Source organism: Plecotus auritus (assembly GCF_963455305.1).
Source record: "Plecotus auritus genome assembly, chromosome: 2".
NCBI lineage: Eukaryota > Metazoa > Chordata > Mammalia > Chiroptera > Vespertilionidae > Plecotus > Plecotus auritus.
Window position 1 is genome coordinate 66888694 of NC_137771.1, and position 22949 is coordinate 66911642.

The 22949-nt window shown below is 38.4% G+C and overlaps 1 protein-coding gene across 1 annotated transcript in view; it reads right to left on the bottom strand.

Annotated features, from left to right (window-relative positions):
• Nucleotides 1-280: 280 nt before the first annotated feature.
• The window catches only part of SELENOF (selenoprotein F), a 38541-nt gene continuing 15872 nt past the window's right edge, over nt 281-22949 (bottom strand). The window contains exons 3-5 of the mRNA XM_080658361.1: nt 9818-9881; nt 2015-2064; nt 281-1152 (exon numbers count right to left, since the gene is read on the bottom strand). Of these exons, the coding sequence (XP_080514487.1) occupies nt 1021-1152; nt 2015-2064; nt 9818-9881 (246 nt within the window). The 3' untranslated portion in view covers nt 281-1020. The remainder of the gene's footprint in view (nt 1153-2014; nt 2065-9817; nt 9882-22949) is intronic.

A 22949-nucleotide genomic window follows, 5' to 3' on the forward strand; every position in this document is an offset into this window, starting at 1 on the left:
TCCTGAAACATCATCATTTTTAACAGCTCATAAACATTCTATAATTTGAGATACTTCTTATGCAAGATAAAAATGTGTTCATAAATGAAAGCACTTTGAAAAATAAAATTGCCAGCCAAATATGAAGCACTATTATCCACAATAAGAAGTTATAAGTTTTAAACAGTACAACCATTTTACATTTTGGCTAAAGAAAATAAAGGCTTATATGAAAAGAAAAGTATACAGAGAAAGGTATTATTTTTAAACATGAAAGGACAAATCAGAAGAAAATTTCAAATTCAGATTTTTGAAACTTTTAATTTATATTTTGGTCTTACAAATAATCATCTTTAAATGACTTTTCTGTAAGAATGTAAAGCACAAGAATTTGCTAAATATCAGATCTACACAAATCCTGAAAAAGGTTTTCTGTGTAGTCTTCATTAACGCAAATCTGTGAATATTTCATTCTTACAGTAGATCTTGAATCTGTTTTACAATAACAAAGCCATAAAGTTTTTATGCAGTTCATTCATTATATACTATAGCGATTCTATTATAAGGAAAGCTGGGGAATATAAAAATATGGGAAAATCTGAGGATCAAGCAATCTGTTGAGGCTCGGTCTATCTTATTTGCTTTGTAGTTTACTGTCATTACTTTCAAAGAGCACACAGCGCATGAGGCACAGTGTAATCATCTCCCTTATTAACCTCCCTAATTTAAAAATCTGTAGTTTGTAAAACTGGACCAATTATCATAAACTATCATTTGCATAATTAGCCACAAGTCTATTACAAAGCACTCTGTTAGTGGTACCAACAAATGTAGGAGGCTAGAAATTTATAAAACATGAATTTGTGAAACTTGCCAAGTCCTTAGTTATCCTGTGCTGTGCTGCCACTTCAACTTTTAATTAGATGTTTACTGCCTCACAGTAAAAGATTGATCAAAGGATGGAAGCAAAACTAAATTATTTTCTAGGTGTTCTAACATTTGATAAGGTAACAAAAGGATAGGACAAAATTTAATCAAGATTTATATGCGTTCCAACTTTTCACTCAGAAATTCTTCGACACTGTCTGTGTTCCATTTGAGGATGCTTAGTTCTTCAGCAATGTTCCCATTGTCATCCAAAAGCTTTAGTACAGGGTCTGAACCACGAACATACTACAAAAAAAAAGAGAGATATCATTATTTTACCTGCTTAGAAGGTCGTCTTTGCCTCAACTAAAATCAAAACCAATGCAATCCAGCTTAACTGAATTTAATAGTAATACAAAAAAGCTTTAGACATATCACAACAGGATTCAAAGGAAATCTTTTGGGAAAGAACTGAATAAAATTTCATAAAAGAGGGCAATCTAAAAACTTATAGTTCATCTCTAAAGAGAAAAATTCTTGTTAGTATCAATGTAGTTTATTTGGAATTTAAGCTTATTATTGACTATAACAAATATTTACTGCATACATGATATTCTCTCACTCTCAAAAGAATTTAAAATATAATGGAGGAAGCAGATAAGTTCAAAATAATTAATGAGAGAGAATGACTATAAGAGCAATGCTAAAATAGGCTGTGCATACAAATTATCAGATAGAATTCTGCACTGGACTTTGAATTTTCTTTGGTTTAAGAAACCTAACAATTTTACTGTAATTAGTTTATAATTAAGCTGGATTTCTGAAACTTCCAACCCACTAGTTGGGTCCAATATTTCACCAGAGATCTGTGAGAAATCCTAACTCTGGGTAAATGTGACAACAAACATGACCTCAATCTTCAAGAAAGAAATAAGTTAATGCTGGAAAAAAGGGATTCCATTAAAATCACCTTACCTTGGGAAGTGGGTTGGACAGGAAGAGATTAACCAAAGAACATATATGCATAGCTCATAGACGCAGACAATAATAAGGTGGAGGCTTAGGGTGGGATGGGGACTGGGTGGAAGGGGGCAAAGTGGGGAATATGGGGAACATCTGTAATATTCTCAACAATAAATAAATAAAAAGAAAGAAAAAATCACCTTACCTTGATTTGCAGTCCTCTGAATAGTTTGGGTTTATCACTTCTGACAAAAGCTTAAGAGAAAAGGTAGAAATAAACTCAATAAGTAAAAGATTAGATCCTATATGAAAAAACTAAGGTGATTCAAACAGATATAAAAATGTAAAGACATATCATACACTTTAATGGGAAAAGTACTCTTATAAATTATTAAGAAAATATTTTAAGGTGTTAATTGTTTTAAATTAATTAAAACCCCAAATTCCAATGGGATCCTGAGCCCTTGACAAAATGATAGGTCAGCTAGAAGAGTAAATGTGTGAGGATAGTCACAATTTAGAAAAAATAAAATATGGAAGGAAAATTTGTTCAACTGCTTTTTAATGTAGGATACTGATACCAGAATAGATAAATCTAGAGATACAAATATCTGTAGGAATTTTTTAATACGGTTAAACTATCAAATCAGAGAGAGGGAGGCAGGAAGGGAGACACCGATTATAGGTGTTTGCGTCTGGGGTATGTGAGTGAATTAGTCAATACATACTTTTAAGAAAACTGCCAAACTATTTGAGGAAAAAAAAAAACCATAGAAAAATAGTCGGGTGCCTATATCATATCTTATATCTAAATAAATTTAGATGGATTAACATTTTAAATTTATTCAACAAATATTTATGGAATACCTACTGCATGTTGCACAACAGAGATAAAGCTATATAAAACAGACATCAGGAAAATACATGACCAGGAGAAACCAAGATGGCGGCATAGGTAAACACCTGAAATTGCTGTCTCACACAACAATTTCAAAACTACAACTAAAAGACAAAATGGACATCATCCAGAACCACAGGAAGGCTGACTAAGTGGAAATTCTACAACTAGAAGGGAAGAGAAAAGCACACTGAGACTCAGAGGAGCTGCGGAAGTAAAGTGCAGAGGTACAGAGGCGCACGCACAGAGAGGGCTGGCAACTGAGTACACGGCTGTCTTTTTCAAGTGGGAAGGAGACAAAAGCTCCCGACTGCTCTGAACTCCAGTTCTGGGCGAGACTCTGGGGACCCAGACTCATACGGGGAGAAAATGGACTATCTGGCAGTGGGCGGAACTCGAGGGCGGCTTTCTCTCAGAGGTGCTTGCAGCGATTCCCAAGGGACACTGAGATCTGGGGGCCTCTTAGGGCAGAGCTGAAGGGAAGCCATTGCTGTTTACTCCACCCTGAGACTCCGCCCCATCCAAGCTGTGCGCAGAGGCTTTTGCATATGAATGGCCTGGTCCTTTGAAATCTAAACTTACCTAACAAACTGTAGCTGAGTCAGTGAGACCCAGAACATCCAAAAGAAGGCCCAAGGCCCTGCAGCAGCTTGCATTGCTTCACAGCTGGGCCTCATCTGGGCATCTCCAAAACCCAAACAAAGAGGAATCTGAAGATCTCTCCATAGCTCCTGCTGGGTGGCCTCAGGCAGAGGATAAATTAGCACCTCCTTGGAGATCCAAGAGCCAGTGTACCCAGGGGTCAGAGTAGGACCATCCAGATTACAACTCCTCAGATCCATAAGAGACACACTCAGGGGGCAGACTCAGTGAGCACCAAAGCCCCACTGAACCAACTCTTGCCTCATAAAGGTGTCTCCATCACAGAAGTTCTCCCAGCGTAGACACAGATGATCCTCACAGCCAATTGGCTTGGAGGTCAATTCCTCCCAGTGATACCAACAATAATCAAGGCTTAACTACAACAAGACTGTGCACACAGCCCACAAAGGGGTGCACCAAGAGTGTCCACCTCAGGTAACTGGGGAGGCTGAGCCACTGGGCCCTATAGGACACCTACCACACAAAGCCACTCTATCAACTCAGGGAAGCAACCAAAATGCAGAGACAAAGAAACAAGTCACAAATCACAGAAATGGAGGAAAGCAAACTACTAGATACAGAGTTCAAAACCACGGTTATAAGGTTTTTCAAGAATTTTCTAGAAAAGGCCAATAAATTTAGTGAGACCCTCGAGGATATGAGAAAGGACCAACTAGAAATTAAGCATACACTGACTGAAATAAAAAATAATATACAGAGATCCAACAGCAGACTAGACGATCACAAGAATCAAGTCAAAGATTTGAAATATGAAGAAGCAAAAAACACTCAACTGGGAAAGCAAAAAGGAAAAAGAATCCAAAATTATGAAGATAGTGTAAGGAGCCTCTGGGACAACTTTAAGCGTACCAACATCCGAATTATGGGGGTGCCAGAAGAAGAGAGAGAGCAAGATACTGAAAACCTATTTGAAGAAATAATGACAGAAAAATTCCCCCGCCTGATGAAAGAAATAGACTTACAAGTCCAGGAAGTGCAGAGAACCCCAAACAAAAGGAATCCAAAGAGGACCATCATAATTAAAATGCCAAGAGCAAAAGACAAAGGGAGAATATTAAAAGCAACAAGAGAAAAACAGTTACCTACAAGGGAGCACCCATACGATTGTCAGTTGATTTCTCAACAGAAACTATGCAGGCAAGACGGGAGTGGCAAGAAATATACAAAGAGATGAATAGCAAGAACCTACAACCAAGATTACTCTACCCAGCAAAGCTATCATTCAGAATTGAAGGGCAGATAAAGAGCTTCACAGACAAGAAAAAGCTAAAGGAGTTCATCACCGCCAAACCAGTTTTATATGAAATGCTGAAAGGTATTCTTTAAGAAGAGGAAGAAGAAGAAAAAGGTAAAGATAAAAATTATGAACAACAAATACATATCTATCAACAAGTGAATCTAAAAATCAAGTGCATAAAAAATCTGATGAACAGAATAAACTGGTGAATATAATAGAATCAGGGGCATAGAAAGGGAGTGGATTGATAATTCTCAGGGGGAAAGTGGTGTGGGTGGTGCAGAAAGAGACTGGACAAAAATCGTATACCTATGGATGAGGACAGTGGTGTGGGGGGGGTAAGGGCAGAGGGTGGGGTGGGAACCAGGTGGAGGGGAGCTCTGGGGTGAAAAAAGAGGAACAATTGTAATAATCTGAACAATAAAGACTTATTAAAAAAATAAAACAGACATCATTTCTGATCTTAAGGATTTTACATTCTGGAGGGAAAGAAAGAAAATGAACAAGTAATCACATAACAAATACATTTAGTTAAAAAAAAAAAAAAGAGAGAGAGGTTAAGAATACTCTCCACAGAATTTAATACAGACAACTTGAATATGGAATACAAAATTCTTCTCCTAAGCATGACATTAAAAGAGATACTCTATAGATATGCCTACATAAAAGTGGAAATTTCAAGACAGTAAAACAGCATCATTAACAAAATAAAAAGTGAAACAACATATGGTAGAAAAATCATCTCTACCATATAATTTATAAAAGTGCTCTTGTAAATTATTAAAAAAAATACTAGGCAGAAAAATGAACTAAGGACAGGAATATGTCATGTGCAAATAGGTAGATGGTAAACAAATATTTGAAATAAATGTCCAGCCTAATAATCAAAGAAGTGTCAAGTAAAACAATGAGATACCTTTATGTAGAGCGACAAAAATGAAAAAGAAAATTTAAGGTTAGAGAGAAGAATTTTGCTGGGGATTAGTTGTGGGAAAAATATGAATGGACACATCCTTCCTGAAGATTATTTAGCCAAATTAATCAAAAGTCTTAAAGTGTACATACTCTTTAAATCTGCAAGTCCCCTTCTAGGAATTTCTTTACTCTAAAGATATAATTACATGATGATGCAAAAATATGTTATAAAGCCTAAGCGACTGGCCGGTAGCTATGATGCGCACTGACCACGGGGGCAGGGGGAGAAGGGAGGAAAGGGCGGGGGTGCGCAGACGCACAATGCAGAAGCTGCCCCCTGGTGGTCAGTGAGAGCTGCTCAACTAATAGATGGGGGCCAGATGCCAGGCTGATGGCTGGCGAGCGCTGCTGCGGTGGCACAAGCCTCTCCTGCGGACACTCGCCCTGCATGCCCAAGAGTGGCTGCGACAGCAGGTGCAATGGGGCCAGGATGAGCAGGAGCAGTGTGGTGCCCAGCCCAGCCTCGGGATCCTCACTGGTGCACGGATTGCACCAGGCCTCTAGTGTTATATAAAGTACTGCTAACCAAGTCTGGAAATTTGGAAATTATCTAAATGTGTAAAGGCTATTGGTTAACTAAATTAGTATGAACCACACTATTGAATGCATCAAATTATTAAAAATTACATTAATCTACTAGTGGCCTGATGTACGAATTCGTGCACATTGAAAGGAAATCAATTAGAAGAAATATTTTAATATCACTATTCTCCCTTTCTCTATAATAGAATGTCAACCAAATTCATGATCAACAATGACAGATGGAAACACATGTGTGCGACTGGAGCCAGCGAGAGCTTTATATGCATTGCGCATGCGCAAGTCAACTTAGCCTTTTATTTTTTATTTTTTAAAAAATATATTTTATTGATTTTTTACAGAGAGGAAGGGAGAGGGATAGAGAGTTAGAAACATCGATGAGAGAGAAACATCAATCAGCTGCCTCCTGCATACTCCCTACTGGGTATGTGCCTGGCTATAAAGCAAGTCGTGTTTCTGGGCTAAAGAAACCAAGGTACATGCCCTTGACTGGAATCAAACCTGGGATCCTTGAGTCCGCAGGCCAATGCTCTAGCCAAACCAGTTAGGGCTAGCCTTTTTATATATATATATATATATATATATATATATAGAATAAACTTGCTTAATTAGACCTGCTTTTTGATGTAGCTAAACTTTTTCCAGCCCAGTGAAGCACCCCAACTTCTCTTTCAGGTAATTGTCAACACAGCAGTAAATATCAACATGAAGCAGATTACTGTTGTAGAGCACACAGGGAGTTCAAAGGATAAAATATTTAACTGCAGCAGTGTTTGACTATATTCTGTGCAGTGACAAAACCTGAAGTCATTTTCAAGGTCCACCATTTCTTACTTCTTTTCAGCCAGGTCAAGTTTCTAAGCTTTCTAAATCTCTGTTTTCCGGCTAATGAAAAGAAAATAGGATTCCACCGAGTCTCCTGTCTACCTACTCCAGGACTTCTGTGAGGATCAAATGAAATGAGGCATGCGAAAATGATTCATATACATTTGGTTACAATGTAAAATGTTCACACCTGGCTATAAAGCAAGTCGTGTTCCTGGGCTAAAGAAACTCTAAGGAGGCTAGTCACTAGGGAGAGGAAGCCAGGCGTTGCTACATGATGTCACTACCTGGATGGACACTTAGCATATTAGCCTTTTATATATATAGATACTAGTGATATAGAAGGAAACACAAATATAAAAAGCAGATTATAGATCAATTTGTTTCCTATGGTTGTTAAAAAAGATGGATAAATATTATTTTTATACATTTATGTTCATATTTACATATAGTTATCCATAAATATAGTCAGAGGGATAGTGAAAATGCAGCATTTACAAAGGAAAAAAAAGCCCAGAAGCACTAAGTAAAATCTTTATAAAAATTAAGTGAGAAAATATAAAATACTTAGCACAATAAATGTAACAAAAAATGCTTACTATTATTTTAATAGGAGGGGTCATATCTAAAGTATATGGTTTGGGAAGTTTTAAATGGATAATTTTCCTTTTTGGGGTTTTTGTTAATCTACATTTTAGCAATATTTTAAGTAATGATTATGTCTAATAGTCTAAGTTAAAAAGTTTAGAATACATCTTTCTAAAATAAAAACAAATGAGATGTTTCACTTGGATATCTGATAGTTCCTAATACCAGTTCTATTACCATTTACATCATTCTTTCAGAACTTATTTTTTAAACTGAGAATTAACTAGCAATAGTGCTATATACATGTTCCATTATGAAAGTCTTTATATACTTGCATTTAGGACAATACAAAATTTAATAAATGGGTTTTCTTTTTCTTTAAAGGTTTTTTGGACTTGTACGAAAATAGTTTATATCCCATCTAAATTTCCCCTACAAAATTTAGTTCAAAATAAAACTGATTGTTATTCTGGCTTATTATAATATCTTCTCTATTAATTTTATCCTTTAGAATTTGTCCAAATACTCTGCAGACTCCTGAATCCGCAAGCAAAACTGATATTATGAAATGCTGTTGCATTTTCACTATCCCTCTGACTATATGCATAGCTGTGCAAAACACCATTAGATCCACAGTATGTTCCCTACTATATAAGAAACCTCTCGGGTGAAAAAGGATTATTCTTATATCTGCTGTATCCATCTATAACAGAGCCTCGCACATGTAATAACTCATTCATTCAACAGATTTTGAACAGGCTGAAATGCATGAACAAATTTAAAAGAAATATTAAGAAGAGTCACTAAATGACTATTTTCATCAGTTCTCTAAGCATAGATTCATAAGCCTTCTAATTTTGAATGAAGAGAGTATCTGTTAAATGCCCTGTAGTAGCAAATCACATTTTACAGGCAGTAAATTAACCATTTAACAGATATTTGAGTACTTATTACATACACATTGCACTAGGTGGTGAACAGGGCTCCAATTTAAAAACAGAACCTAGCTGCCATTTCTAAACAAGCCTCTCATGCAAATCAGGGTTAAGGGAGAAGCCTGCATTAAGCTGCCTGCCTGAACTGCCTGCTTGCAGTTTTCCCATCAACTGAGCCCACCCTTATAAAGGAGTTCCTGGAATCCTATTTTAACCAATAGGACTGAGACTTTCCCTGCTCAATCAGAGCTATTCAGCTATATCTCCACCAGCATCTTCACTGACCAGAGTGGTTCCATTCTGACCAATCGGCACAGTGCCTTTTGGACCAATCAAACCATGAGGGCTTGGAGTTTTCATTTGCATGAATATGGTCCAGTCAGGCACCAGGGGAGGCACTACTCTCTCTATAAGTCAGCTCCCCTTTGGCTCAGAGAACGAAGACTGTTTCCCTGGCTGGAGCTGAAACACTAAAGACCTTTTGCTGGAGCAGAGCAGATAGAGTGGAGTGGACCAGAGAAGGGCAGAGTAGAGTAGAGCTGTCTGTATCAAAATTGAGTTGTTTGCTCTGAACAAAGTTTTCTTCTTCACTGCACCCCAAACTGGGATTCCTTTTGGCACTGTACTGGTACCAACAACCATATTGATTGATACCTCAGAAAAGTTCAGTTTAATAAAACTGATTTTCAAGTGACATACAGGAACAGAATAGAAAAAGCCTTAGCCCAAGTATTTTTGGAGCTGCAAAGCTCCTCTATTGTTTGCTTATTCAACCAAAAGAATAAATACACTTTTATAATTATCCTTTCATATATTTCTCCTTAAAATTTCCTGTGGACACATACAGCATGTATTACTTCCTCTCTTCTGCACCTCAGGTTTTATGGTAATTAATTCTATTCTTGACAATTTGTCATTTAGGACAGGTCTAGTCTCACTAATGTAATTGTTCCTTAGGAGTTTTACATAAATCAATTTACATTTAAAATATACTCCAATGAAATGCTATTTAAAGGGATGACATTTACATCTGGTAAAAAAAAAAAAAAGTTCTTGTAAAATTTATACTTGGTAAACGAAAGACTCCTTTGAAAAAAATAACCATGTCATCATGTCTTGTATTTAAATCTAAATTTCATATATTATGCTTACTTAAAGTAACCTAGTATTCAACAATTACTATAAAACTTTACCTCTATGAAGAAAATTGTGGTAGAAATTCATAACCTATTGAGAAAGTATCATCCTAAAAGTTTTTATTTGTGGGACTATTTAATAAAATTATTCTTGTGAAATGCTGATTTTAAATTATTAAACTGAGAATTTACTAGAGTTAATTTTACATACCTTGGACTTGTGGGAACCTCCCCAATTTTCATCCACAGACTTCAAGAATAGCTCCTGCGTATAGCTACAAAAGAAAAAAAAACAAACACACAGAAAATTTAAAAAACTGCTATAAATTTTAAAATGTAGTTCTAAAATATAACAGTTAAGCAGACATATAGATCATACAAATGTTAAAGTTGGATAGAACTATCTAGTTCCAGTCCAACAGAAAAGGAAACAGAGGCCCAAGACATTAAATGGTAGTAGTTTAAGTCCTATTTGGAGTATTATAAACCTAGCCAAAAAGAAGAAGATATGGAGACTTGACAATGAAATGAATAGTAAGATGTTCTAGAAAGTTCTTCACATACTCTCAAAAGATTTCCTACAGTTTTTTAGGATGCTAAATTGAACACAGGCATGTATTCACCTATCCACATAAATACTTAATGAGAATATATTGTGGTTGCTTTTAAAATTAAGTGATCATTGTGTTAAATTTAAACAAAACAAAAAACACATATCTTTAAAATGTAAATACAGTATGTACTATGTAAAGATACTATAGGAAAATCAGTAAAATCTCATTATAAAAAAAGTAAATATTTTCCCTTTAGGAATTTAAGTTGACATGAATTCAGTGGTAAATATTGCTTTTGTAGCTATAGAACCTGCACTCTCTTTATAGTAAAAGCTCATTATAAAAAGCTCAAACACAAACACAAATATTTTATTGCAATTAACTCAGTTGAAATGGATTCAATGATAAACTTTCTCTCTCTCCCTCTCCCTCTCTCCCTCTCTCTCCCTCCCTTCCTTCCTTCCTTCCTTCCTTCCTTCCTTCCTTCCTTCCTTCCTTCCTTCCTTCCTTCCTTCCTTCCTTCCTTCCTTCCTTTCTTTCTTTCTTCTATTTTTGTAGCCATAGAGCCTGCCCATTCTTTTTGTAGGGACTTGGGAATGCTGTGATTCTGAGAAGGCAGGCAGTGATAAGAAAATGCTATAATCAGCATTATGCTAAGCGAAATAAGCCAGTCAGAGAAAGATAAATATCACATGATCTCTCTCAGATGTGGGATATAATGATCAACATAATTTGATGAACAAGAATAGATCCAGAGACAAATGGTGGTGGTGGTGGGGGGCGGTTAGAAAGCAACCAAAGGACTTGTATGCATGCAGATTAGCATAACCAATGGACACAGACACTGGGGTGGTGGGGGCTTGCCCAGGATGGGAATGCCCGGGGGGTGGTGGTTAATCGGGGAAAAAGGAGACATATGTAAAACTTTAGACAATAATAATAATAATAATAATAATAATAATAATAATAATAGAAAACGCTATAATCATTTTATGTATTCTTAGCATTTAGACTTTTTTAAAAAATTGTACACTCAAGAGCTAAAGATAGATTTTAACTTTTAAATTCTAAAATAGCATGAATCACGTGAACATTAATGGTTATTTTTGGTACTTTGAAAAATATAGAAAAGCAGAGTAGAAATTTAAAAATTATGCTAATTCTACCTATCAGAAACATAGTGACTTTTTCACATTTTGGTGTTTCTGGGCTGTATCAGTATATTCTTAAGATTTTTAAGGCTCTAAAATACTTTTGAGAATCTGATGGAATTATGTTTTAATTCAGGCTATTCATGGACTCTCTGGAATCACTGATGGATCTCAGATTGAAAACTGTGAGGATCTCTAAGATTCTTTGTACCAGCAAAAATTTAAGATTAGGCTGACCTAATTCTATAAAATAAGTTGCTTTTGAGTAAGAGTTGGTGAATCTTCATTAGACCAGTCTCCCCAACCACAAATATCTTTAAAAATATCAGGCCATATTACCAAAAAGTTCATAAGATGTTCAACAAATCACTAATCATTAGAGAAATGCAGATTAAAATCACAATGAGATACCACTTCATATTTATTAGGATGGCTATTATAAAAAACAAACAAAACAGAAAACAAGTGATGGCGAGGATGTGGATAATTTTGAACCCTTGTGAATTGCTGCAGAAATGTAAAGTGGTGTGGTCACGATGAAAAATAGAATGGTAATTCCTTAAAAAAAAAAAAAAAAAAAAAAAAAGAATTGTATGATCCAGGAATTCTACTTCTAGGTATATACCTAAAAGAACTGAAAGCAGAGGTGTGAACAGATATTTGTATACCAATTATTCACAATAGCCAAAAGGTGAAGCCAACCTAAATGTCTAAGACAGATAAAATGTTATTACACATACTAGAGGCCCGGTGCACGAAATTCGTGAATGGGGGGGAGGTGTCCCTCAGCCCAGCCTGCACCCTCTCCAATCTGGGACCCCTCGAGGGATGTCTGACTGCCCTTAAACGGGCAGTCAGACATCCCTCTCACAATCCAGGACTGCTGGCTCCCAACTGCTCGCCTGCCTGCCTTCCTGATTGCCCATAACCGCTTCTGCCTGCCAGCCAGATCACCCCTTAACCACTCCCATGCCAGCCTGATTGATGCCTAACTGCTCCCTTGCCAGCCTGTTTTCCCCTAACTGCCCTCCCCTGCAGGCCTGGTCACCCCTAACTGCCCTCCCCTGCAGGCCTGGTCACCCCCAATTGCTCTCCCCTGCAGGCCTGGGTCCCTCCCAACTTCCCTCCTCTGCTGGCTTGGTCACCCCTAACTGCCCTCCCCTGCAGGCTTGATTGCCCCCAACTGCCCTCCCTTGCAGGCCTGGACCCTCCCAACTGCCCTCCCTTGCAGGCCTGGTCCCTCCCAACTGCCCTCCCCTGCTGGCCATCTTGTGTCCACATGGGGGCAGGATCTTTGACCACATGGGGGCAGCCATCTTGTGTGTTGGAGTGATGGTCAATCTGCATATTACTCTTTTAGTAGATAGGATAGAGGCCTGCTGCACGGGTGGGGGCCAGGTGGTTTGCCCTGAAGGGTGTCCCGGATCAGGGTGGGGGTTCCCTTGGGGCATGGGGCGGCCTGGGCGAGGGGCCTGTGGTGGTTTGCAGGCCAGCCACGCCCCCCCCCCCCAAGTGACCCAAGCAGAGGCCCTGGTATCTGGGGTTTATTTATCTTCTACAATTGAAACTTTGTAGCCTGGAGTAGAGCCAAGCCTTTTGCTTGCTCCGTGGCGGCAGCCATTTCTTTTGGGATTTATGTATCTTCTATAATTGAAACTTTGTAGCCTTAAGCGGAGGCCTGGGCTGGCCAGGGTGTGCGGAAAGCTTGGCTTCCTCCATCACTGGGGGCAACCCTAGCCTCCTGCTCTTTCCAGCTCCGTGGCTGCCGCCATTTCTGTTTGGGTTTATGCATCTTCTATCATTGAAACTTTGTAGCCTTGAGTGGAGGCCTAGGCCGGCAAGGGCAGGTGGAAAGCTTGGCTTCCTCCATTGCTGGGGAAACCCAAGCCTCCCTTCTGCTCTCTGTGGCCGTAGCCATCTTGGTTGGGTTTATTTGCATATTTGCTCCTGATTGGCTGGTGGGCATGGCTTGTGGGTGTAGCAGAGTGATGGTTAATTTGAATATTACTCTTTTATTAGATAGGATAATGAAATATTATTCAGCCTTAAGAAGGAAGGAAATTATGACACATACTCTAACATGGATGAATCTTGAAGACATTAAGCTATGTGAAATAAAGCAGTTACAAAAGGATAAGTACTATATAGGTAATTCCACTTCTATGAGGTTGTCAAATTCAGAGACAGAAAGTAGAATTGTGGTTGCCAGGGACTGGGGGAAGGAAGAACAAAGTGGAGGGTGTTACTGTTTAATGAGTATAGCGTTTCAGTTTGGGAAGATGAAAAAGTCCTGTTGATAGACGGTTAAGATATTGCACAACAATGTGAATATATTTAATGTCACGGAATTGTACACTTAAAAATGGTTAAAATGGTGAATTTTGTTGTGTGTACTAGTATTTTATCAGAATTAATTTAAGAAAATAAAAAAAATAAGCCATTTAAAAATTTGGTTATTATATTTATCTTTTATTTGCAAGTTTGTAACCCCTTGTAATCTCTAGTGGAGATTCTATTACCTTATATAACAGCATTTCTCTACACCACTATTTTCCAATATTCTTCATATCATCACAAGGGAAAATGGCAACAACCGTATGGAGATTGGGATAAAAGGAGGAGGCTGTTATAGCTGGGGTTTCTGCTCACTTAGTTCCTCCCCATTTGGTTGTCTGAGGACTGAAGGACTCAGTATCCTAGCATACCTGTAACCCAGGCATGGAAAGCACTTATCTACATCATAAAACACCAAATGATTAAATACAAATACTAGAAACACAATCTCAAATGAACAGCAGCTCAGATGTGACCTTCAGGAAAACTATCATTGGTCTTCTACTCTCAATTGCGGAATTTTCGCAGAGTTCTTGTCCTCATCATTATGAACTATAAATAGTCTATAACTTCACTGTGGACAGGAAATGTCTTATTTATCATAATTCCCCCAGACCTGGATACAAAGCTGCTCAATGTATGTGTGCTGAATGGAATTATTCATATAACAGAATTAAACGTTTCTTTTTTCATCATGTAACTTTCAAAATATTTCAAGTTCCTTTGACACACTTTGTAGATTGTGCTTAGTTACAGTCTGGGTAAACAAAAAGAAAATGTAACTCAAAGCTGCATAACATTATTCAAGTCAAATACTAAAAAAATTAATTTGTGATGCTAAATTGGCATTTTACTTATGAATTTGTAGTGTTCATACAAAAACATTTGTTTTTCATGATGAATAAATAAATTAACTACAAATTATGGTAAGTTTTCAATGCCTTATAAAGTACTCATAGGCATCTTTGATATCACACGAATTCACACAAAAGGAAATAAAAACTATGTATAATAGGAATTCTCAAGGGCATAAAGTATGAAAGGAGTACAAAAGGCTAAAACTTTCAACTCCTTGACTTTCACCCTTATCATTTTTACCTGTTTTGAAAAGAAAAAAAAAATTTAGAGAGGGAGCAGATGGCTGGGAGGGGGAGAGAAAAACATTGATATGAGAGAGATACATCGATTGGTTGCTTCTCACACATGCCCCGACTGGGGATTGAACCCGAAACCTAGGAATGTGCCCTGACTGGGAACTGAGCCTGAGACCTTCCAGTGCATAGGACAACACCCAACTAACTGAGCCATACCAGCCAGGGCTCATTTTTACCTTTTTAACTAACATCACTGGCATACAAAAATGCTTACCTTCAAACATTTATGCAAAAAATACCAATAGAAGATAAATCAAAGAAGCAAGTTATAAAACTTTTATATAGAAAGCTTATATTTTTTATAGCAAGTTGGTGGGCCTCTTTTCTATATGCATTAGAGAAGCCTTATTTGTATAGAAAATCTAACTCTAGGCACTATAGGTTATTAGTCCATTGGGCTTCTATAGTACTAGCCAAATAATTTAAATGGAACTACACAGACACCTTTAGAAAAATACAAAAATGATACCCAAGTAACAACTTTTCCTTTTGGAGTCTATACCTATTTCCATATTACTTGCAATTGCTAGGTTTTCATGAACTTCTAATAGAATCCTCTAGGTCAGTGGTTCTCAACCTTCCTAATGCCGCGACCCTTTAATACAGTTCCTCATGTTGTGGTGACCCCCAACCATAAAATTATTTTCGTTGCTACTTCATAACTGTAATTTTGCTACTGTTATGAATCGTAATGTAAATATCTGTGTTTTCCGATGGTCTTAGGCTCTACAGCAGCGGTTCTCAACCTGTGGGTCGCAGCCCACAGGTTGAGAACTGCTAGCAGGGTCGCCAAAGACCATCGGAAAACACAGGTATTTACATTACGATTCATAACAGTAGCAAAATTACAGTTATGAAGTAGCAACGAAAATAATTTTATGGTTGGGGGTCACCACAACATGAGGAACTGTATTAAAGGGTCGCGTCATTAGGAAGGTTGAGAACCACTGCTCTAGGCTGTAAGTAGAAATATCTAACTATTGCAGCTCTATGATTCATTTATCTTATTTGTAACATGACTTTTATATGTATTAATATCCTCTCATTTAAAAATAAGTGATTTTTATTATTCTTAAACTAAATTTCAACTTTGTGGTTAGCTCATTTTCCCCCGATTTAAATATACTTTCAGTACAATAAAGATTTATTTGTATGTATATCAATTTTAGATTCTGTACATTTCATATATTTTCATTGTAGAAAGATTTTCCTGATAAATTACTGTTGGAATATAATAACTCCTCCTCCAGTAAGAGCTTATAATGAGGTTTTCATATACAGGAAAAAAGCCAAGAAAATATTTTGTGGTGGTAACTTTTCTGTAAGTAAAGTTTAACTGTGTTGCTACAAAATAGTTCAGATTAACAGCAAGACAAAAAAATGGCCTATGCTATTTCTCATATTGCTAGATTCCAAAATAAGTTAATTCATAACACTGAACAAAGGGAACACTTGTGAATTATGTACATTTTCTGAATTAAAAAAAATGTTGCATTTAATTTTTACTGCTGTCATCACATCGCCAACACAAATCTATATACCTGGTCCAAGTCAGAAATATTCTACTTTCCAACACTAAGCATCTAAAGACCAGTCAGCCATTCAACCAATCAAAGTGTGATATGCTAACGAAATGCTAAGGCTGCTCAACTGCTCACTATGACATGCACTGACCACCGGGGGTCAGACAGTCGACCAGTCACTATGACATGGACTGACCACCAGAGGCAGACAGTCGACTGGTTGACCAGTCGCTATGACGTGCACTGACCAACAGGGGGCAGATGCTCCAAAAGGTAGGTTAACTTGCTGCTGGGGTCTAGCCGATTGGGACTGAGTGAGACGGGCCGGACATGCTCTGGAGTCCTCCCATGGTCCCTCCCCAGCTGGCCAACCTACTGTGTCTTGGCCCCAATCATGCACCAGTGGGGTCCCTCAGCCTGGCCTGCGTCCTCTCGCAATCCAGGACCCCTTGGAGGATGTTGGGAGAGTTGGTTTTGGCCTGATCCCACAGGCCAGGCCAAGGGATCCCACTGGTGCATGAATTCGTGCACTGGGCCTCTAGTTTAATATACTTGTGTTGGTGATGATATCCGTGACTCTAAAGAAACGTGACAGTAAGAAAATCTTGAAATAAACTAAGTCAAACTAAATATCAAAATTTTCATATAGCATGGTACTGTTACATTAACAAGGAGGCCATTACACTGGGTTGGTTCTAAGGCATTAGCAGCCTATGTAAGCAAACCAAAACCTAAGCCTGTAAAATGCTTCAAAGTTAAGAAAACCAAAACCTAAGACAATCAGATACAGCCAACTAGTCTTTCCCAAATAAGGCAACTGCTTAAGCTATAGACAATCAAATAATTTCCTTGCTTTGCTTCTGCATTTTCTCTATAACGAAAGTCTTGCCCCTAACTTCTGTTGGTGGGATGCTTCTACCATTTCTATCTGAAGCTGCTGGAATTGAGTTGATTTCTGCTCAAACTATTAAAATTTTTAATATGCCCCAGGTTTATCTTTTATCAGTACAGGGAAAGGATCTCAAGTTATAAAATAAAATGTGTATATAGTCTAATTCTGGCTCCACCATTTATAAGCATGTCCCCTTGGATAAGTCACTCTCGTTGAGCTTCAGTTTACCGTTTGAACAAAATATATTCACTATCTCCTGGAGCAGCTATAAGGAGTTAACAAAAAAGCAAAAATCCTGGATTTTTTAGATGCTCAATAAGTAACAATAGCTATTATGATAATACTTTTATACTGATGGTTAAGTTTAACCATTTTCATAGTTAATAGTTTTTTCTGTTCTGGGACTATGCAGGGCTGTCATCCATTATTCTTCTGTAATCAGAATGGCCACTCCAAAAATTTCTCAAGCTTTCAAATTCAAATTATGTTAGAGCAGTGTTTTCAACCTTGACTGTACACTTGAATTAGTTGGAAAGATTTTGAAAATTACTGATCCCTGGAACCTACCCCAGTCCAATTAATTTAGTATATTTGTTGGTGAGATCCAGCCATCAGTATTTTAATTCGTGTTACTTCTTTAAAAACTACCCAAGTGATTGCAATGGGCAGCCAGGGATGAGAGTAGAATCATTGCCTTGGACTATAGTCAATTATTATGAGGCAAAAATTACAAAACAATCAAACAGTAGGCTTTTGCTCAACAGACTAAACAAATTCTAAAAGGTAAATCAGGTAAGGATTGCTTTGTAAATTAAAAGTTAACTTCCTTAATTTTTTTTAATGTTATTGGACATGCATTTATTTAAAATATCCTAAATATTTACAAAAGTAAATAAAGTATCACTTCTGTTTTTCAAGTGTCAAAGTCAACTACTTCTTCACAGTGTATAGGTTCACAATAAGAAGGCATGCATACAACCATATACACAGATTTTGCATAGGAATGGTTCTAAATATACATGTAAAGAACCTAACACTGAAGTATTATGCCTTACTAGCCACTCCATAGTGCCAGATGTGCCACTATACAGAAACAGATGTAAATGGACAAGCATTATCTAACATACAAATTAGTGCTCATTATCCAAGATGACATCTTCATGAGGGATGCCCAGTTTAATGTTTCTAGACAAGATAGTAATTCTTAGTCTATGTAAATCATTAGTTCAGCAGCCTTATTCATTGAAAATACACAGTGAACTTAAAATATTTTTCAATAAATTAAAAAACTTTCTTAATTGTTAAATCTTTTTATTAGTCCTTAGATTTCTTTAAATTGTAAAGTACCCTGGAAAGATCATTTATATTATTCAAATAAAACTGAATTAGTGAGATCTCTGTTTGGGGATGAGTAAAATAATGGTGGCATCTCTATGTTTCCTTTTAATATTCTTTCACTTCTACATAGTGAGGTGTTAACATACATTTAAGGATTAACAGTTTGTAAAGCTTTCAGACAGTAATTGTATCTTCTCATTATTAGGAAATAAAAGTTTATTTCTAACACTAAGTACAGTTTTATAGTTCTAAAGCAGGGGTGGGCAAACTTTTTGACTCGAGGGCCACAATGGGTTCTTAAACTGGACCGGAGGGCCGGAACAAAAGCATGGATGGAGTGTTTGTGTGAACTAATATAAATTCAAAGTAAAGGAGCGGAGGGGAGAGCAAGAGAACCCTCCGCTCTTTCGGTTCCGCGGGCCGTAGTTTGCCCACGGCTGTTCTAAAGAAAAATAGCCCTAGCCAGCTTGGCTCAGTGGATAGAGCATCAGCCCGTGGACTGAAGGGTCCCAGGTTCGATTCCAGCCAAGGGCACATGCCTGGGTTGCAGGCTTGATCCCCAGTAGGGGGTGTGCAGGAAGCAGCCGATCAACGATTCTCTCTCATCATTGATGTTTCTATCTCTCTCTCCCTCTCCCTTCCTCTCTGAAATCAATAAAGAAATATTTAAAAAAAAAAATAAAGAAAAATAAGCAGAAAAGCTTTAAAAATTTTAGTATTCAACCATAATTTAATACTTGATTTCTCGGTTGTCAACCTGAAATTTCCAGTGTTCCAAAATTGGTTTTCAAGTCTTCTGTGTTTTTCATTTTCTTGTTTCAAATATATCAATAATATAGTTTAGTGTTTAGGAGATTTCCATAATAGGTTAGTCGTTTTGCCTGAAAATAAAGTTTAAACAAGGTAACACGGGACTTAGTTTAGTAGCACCCTTCCCCCTTGTTTTTTGTTGTTGTTGTTGTTTTGTTTAATTTTTTTTTGGTTTTTGATGGGATAAATTGCTGAATGAATCTGTATGAGTCATCCTCTCATCTTTAAGCTATTATTCTTTTTTTTTTATATATTTTATTGATTTTTTACAGAGAGGAAGGGAGAGGGATAGAGAGTTAGAAACATCAATGAGAGAGAAACATCGATCAGCTGCCTCCTGCACACCCCACACTGGGGACGTGCCCGCAACCAAGGTACATGCCCTTGACCGGAATCGAACCCGGGACCCCTCAGTCCGCAGGCCGACGCTCTATCCACTGAGCCAAACCGGTTTTGGCTAAGCTATTATTCTATCGTTTTCCAAGGTCTGTGCACTGTTCAACCAATAGTTATTATTTCCCAATACACAAAACTTCAAGGATTGAATAACAAGGGGTGTTCTATAATAAACAATTTTTACGACACACACTCCCTTATAATTAAAAGGCAGTTGAAAGGTTCTGCCCTTTGACTGAAATCAGATGTGCCTAAACTATAAACTAAGTGCATATAAAAGTATTTTTACTTACTGCTCTTTCTCAGTAGTATTTTTAATCTAACACTTGATAACAGATTTCAGAGGGTTAAGAAAGTTTTAGAAAAGAAAAACTTAAAAGTGTTTTTTTTTTTTTTTTTTTTAACTCCACAAATTGAGAAGAGATTTCTTTTATTTGAATTTTGGAACATCTTGGTCTCATTCACAGAATACCACTAGAAGCCTAGGCTACAGATCCCCAAATTATACCATAACTGGTTCTGGAAAATAGCCCAATAGTTCAGGTATTTGCCATAGGGCTTTTTCTTTCTTTCTTTTTTCACTTAAAAATCTACTTTACAGATAATACTAAAACATAATAAAAGTATTCTCAATAATTATTATAATTCACTAGAGGCCCGGTGCATGAAATTTGTGCACGGGGGGGGGGGGGGGGTGTCCTTAAGACCAGCCTGCATCCTCTCCAATCTGGGACCCCTTGAGGGATGTCTGACGGCCCATTTAGGCCCGATCCCACCGGACTGCTGGCTCCCAACCGCTTGCCTGCCTCTGCCTGATTGCCCCTAACCACTTCTGCCTGCCAGCCTGATCACCCCCTAACCACTCTCCTGCCAGCCTGATCGACACCTAACTGCTCCCTGGCCAACCCAATTGCCCCTAACTGCCCTCCCCTGCCATCCTGGTCACCCCTAACTGCCCTTCCCTGCCAGTCTGGTCGCCCCTAACTGTCCTCCCCTGCAGGCCTGGTCTCCCCCAACTGCCCTCCCCTGCTGGCCTGGTCACCCCTAACTGCCCTCCCCTGCTGGCCTGGTCGCCCTCAACTGCCCTCCCCTGCAGGCCTGGCCCCCCAACTGCACTCCCCTGTAGGCCTGGTCCACCCCAACTGCCCTCTCCTGCTGGCCTGGGTCCCCCCACCCCCCAACTGTCATCCCCTGCAGGCCTGGTCACTCCCAACTGCCTTCCTCAGATGGCCCGGTTACCCCTAACTGCCCTCCCTGCTGGCCTGATCGCCCACAACTGCCCTTGCTTCAGGCCTGGTCCCCCACAACTGCCCTCCCCTGCAGGACTGGTCCCCCCCCCCAACTGCCCTCCCCTGCAGTCCTGGTCACCCCCAAGTACCCTCCCCTGCAGGCCTGACACCCCCAACTGCACTCCCCTGCAGTCCTGGTCACCCCCAAGTGCCCTCCCCTGCTGACCTGATCTCCCCCAACAGCCCTCCTCTGCTGGCCTGGTCACCCCTAACCACCCACAACTGCCCTCCCTGCTTGCCTGATCACTCAAAACTGCCCTCCCCTTCAGGCCTGGTACCCCCCAACTGCCCTCCCCTGCAGGCCTGGGTCCCCCGCAACTGTCCTCCATTGCTGGCCTGGTCTCCCCTAACTGCCCTCCTCTGCTGGCCTGGTCACCCCTAACTGCCCACAACTGCCCTCCCCTGCAGGCCATCTTGTGGTGGCCATCTTGTGTCCACATGGGGGCAGCAATCTTTGACCACATGGGGGCGGCTATCTTGTGTCTTGGAGTGATGGTCAATTTGCATATTACTCTTTTATTAGATAGGATTAGATTTAAATAAATGGACCTAAATACATAGGGCATAAAATAATTTTAAGAATATAGTCAGATCCTCTCCACTTCTTATCCTGTTACCTAGTCGGAGTTAGACTAATGCTAATTGGCCAGTTTTATATAGTAGCATTCCCATTTTCTAAGTGTATCATATTCTGCCTTCACATATACCTGCACTCTAAGCAAGCCAGAGAGTACAGAGGTAATATTATCATGTGGATAGTGCAGTGGAAGTTTATCCCTTTCTCTCCTTTTATAAGAGTTTTTGAAGAGTTCCATTTTCATCTCAGCTTCCTTGCTTACTAGCTTTGTGACTTCTAGCCAGCAAATCATTCCAGGATTTTCAGTTGTGTTGTAATAATTACATTATCTCATATTTCAGTGTTTCTTTTACCTTGGATATGTGTTATCTACTTAATCCTCACAATGAACTATAATGTAAATACTATTATCTATCTATATAATGTAAAAGGCTAATATGCAAAGTGTCCCCTCAGGAGTTTGATCGCTTGCTATGACATGCACTAACCACCAGGGGGTGCTGGCTAGCAACCAGAAGGCCCCGATCGGCCCTGATCACCGGCCAGGCCTAGGGACCCTACCTGTTCATGAATTTCGTGCACCAGGACTCTAGTTCCTATATAACAGAAGAGAAAACTAGGGTATAATCTGCCCAAAGTTACCCAACAATTGGGTGCCACAACTTGGCTTTATCTCAGGTCTATTTGACTTTAGAGCCCCAAGCTATTAAACCTCTACACTATTTTGCCTCTCATCTTGAAAATGTTAATAGTAACTGTAAAAAAATGAATGAGTTAAATGGAAAACACCAGATTGGCTCTCTGAAGGTCAGCATTTATAGTTCATTTTGTTAACCTAATTCCTTCACTACTTCCTATTTAAAATTATCAGATACTTTTTTGGGGGGTGGGGGGGTCACTGGGGAAAAAAGGGAGGGGGAACATCTGTAAAAAATAAAAAAATTTTTTAAAATAAGTCATGTAACTTTTCTCAATTCTGGTAAAAGAATCAAAACATTTACTTACTTTCAGTTTACTTGGAAATTCTGTAGCCAATTTAAGAGTAATTTAGAAGTCAGCTTAAATAGCATTATTCAAGATAGTAGCAAATTTTAAGCTTTAGCCTATCAGAAATAGAATGCTATTAGTGTATAAAACATAGAATGAAATGAAAGTTAAGCTAACTATGCATGAAATTGTAGCCACTAAAGAAATTTCACAGTTGTTAAAATAGCTGCACTTTATTTTATTGTCTGTAGTATCAATACATGAACTGATTTCTTCAAAGGAAACTAAATATAAATGTCTTCAACAGATTATTCTAATTATAATATAAAAACATTCTC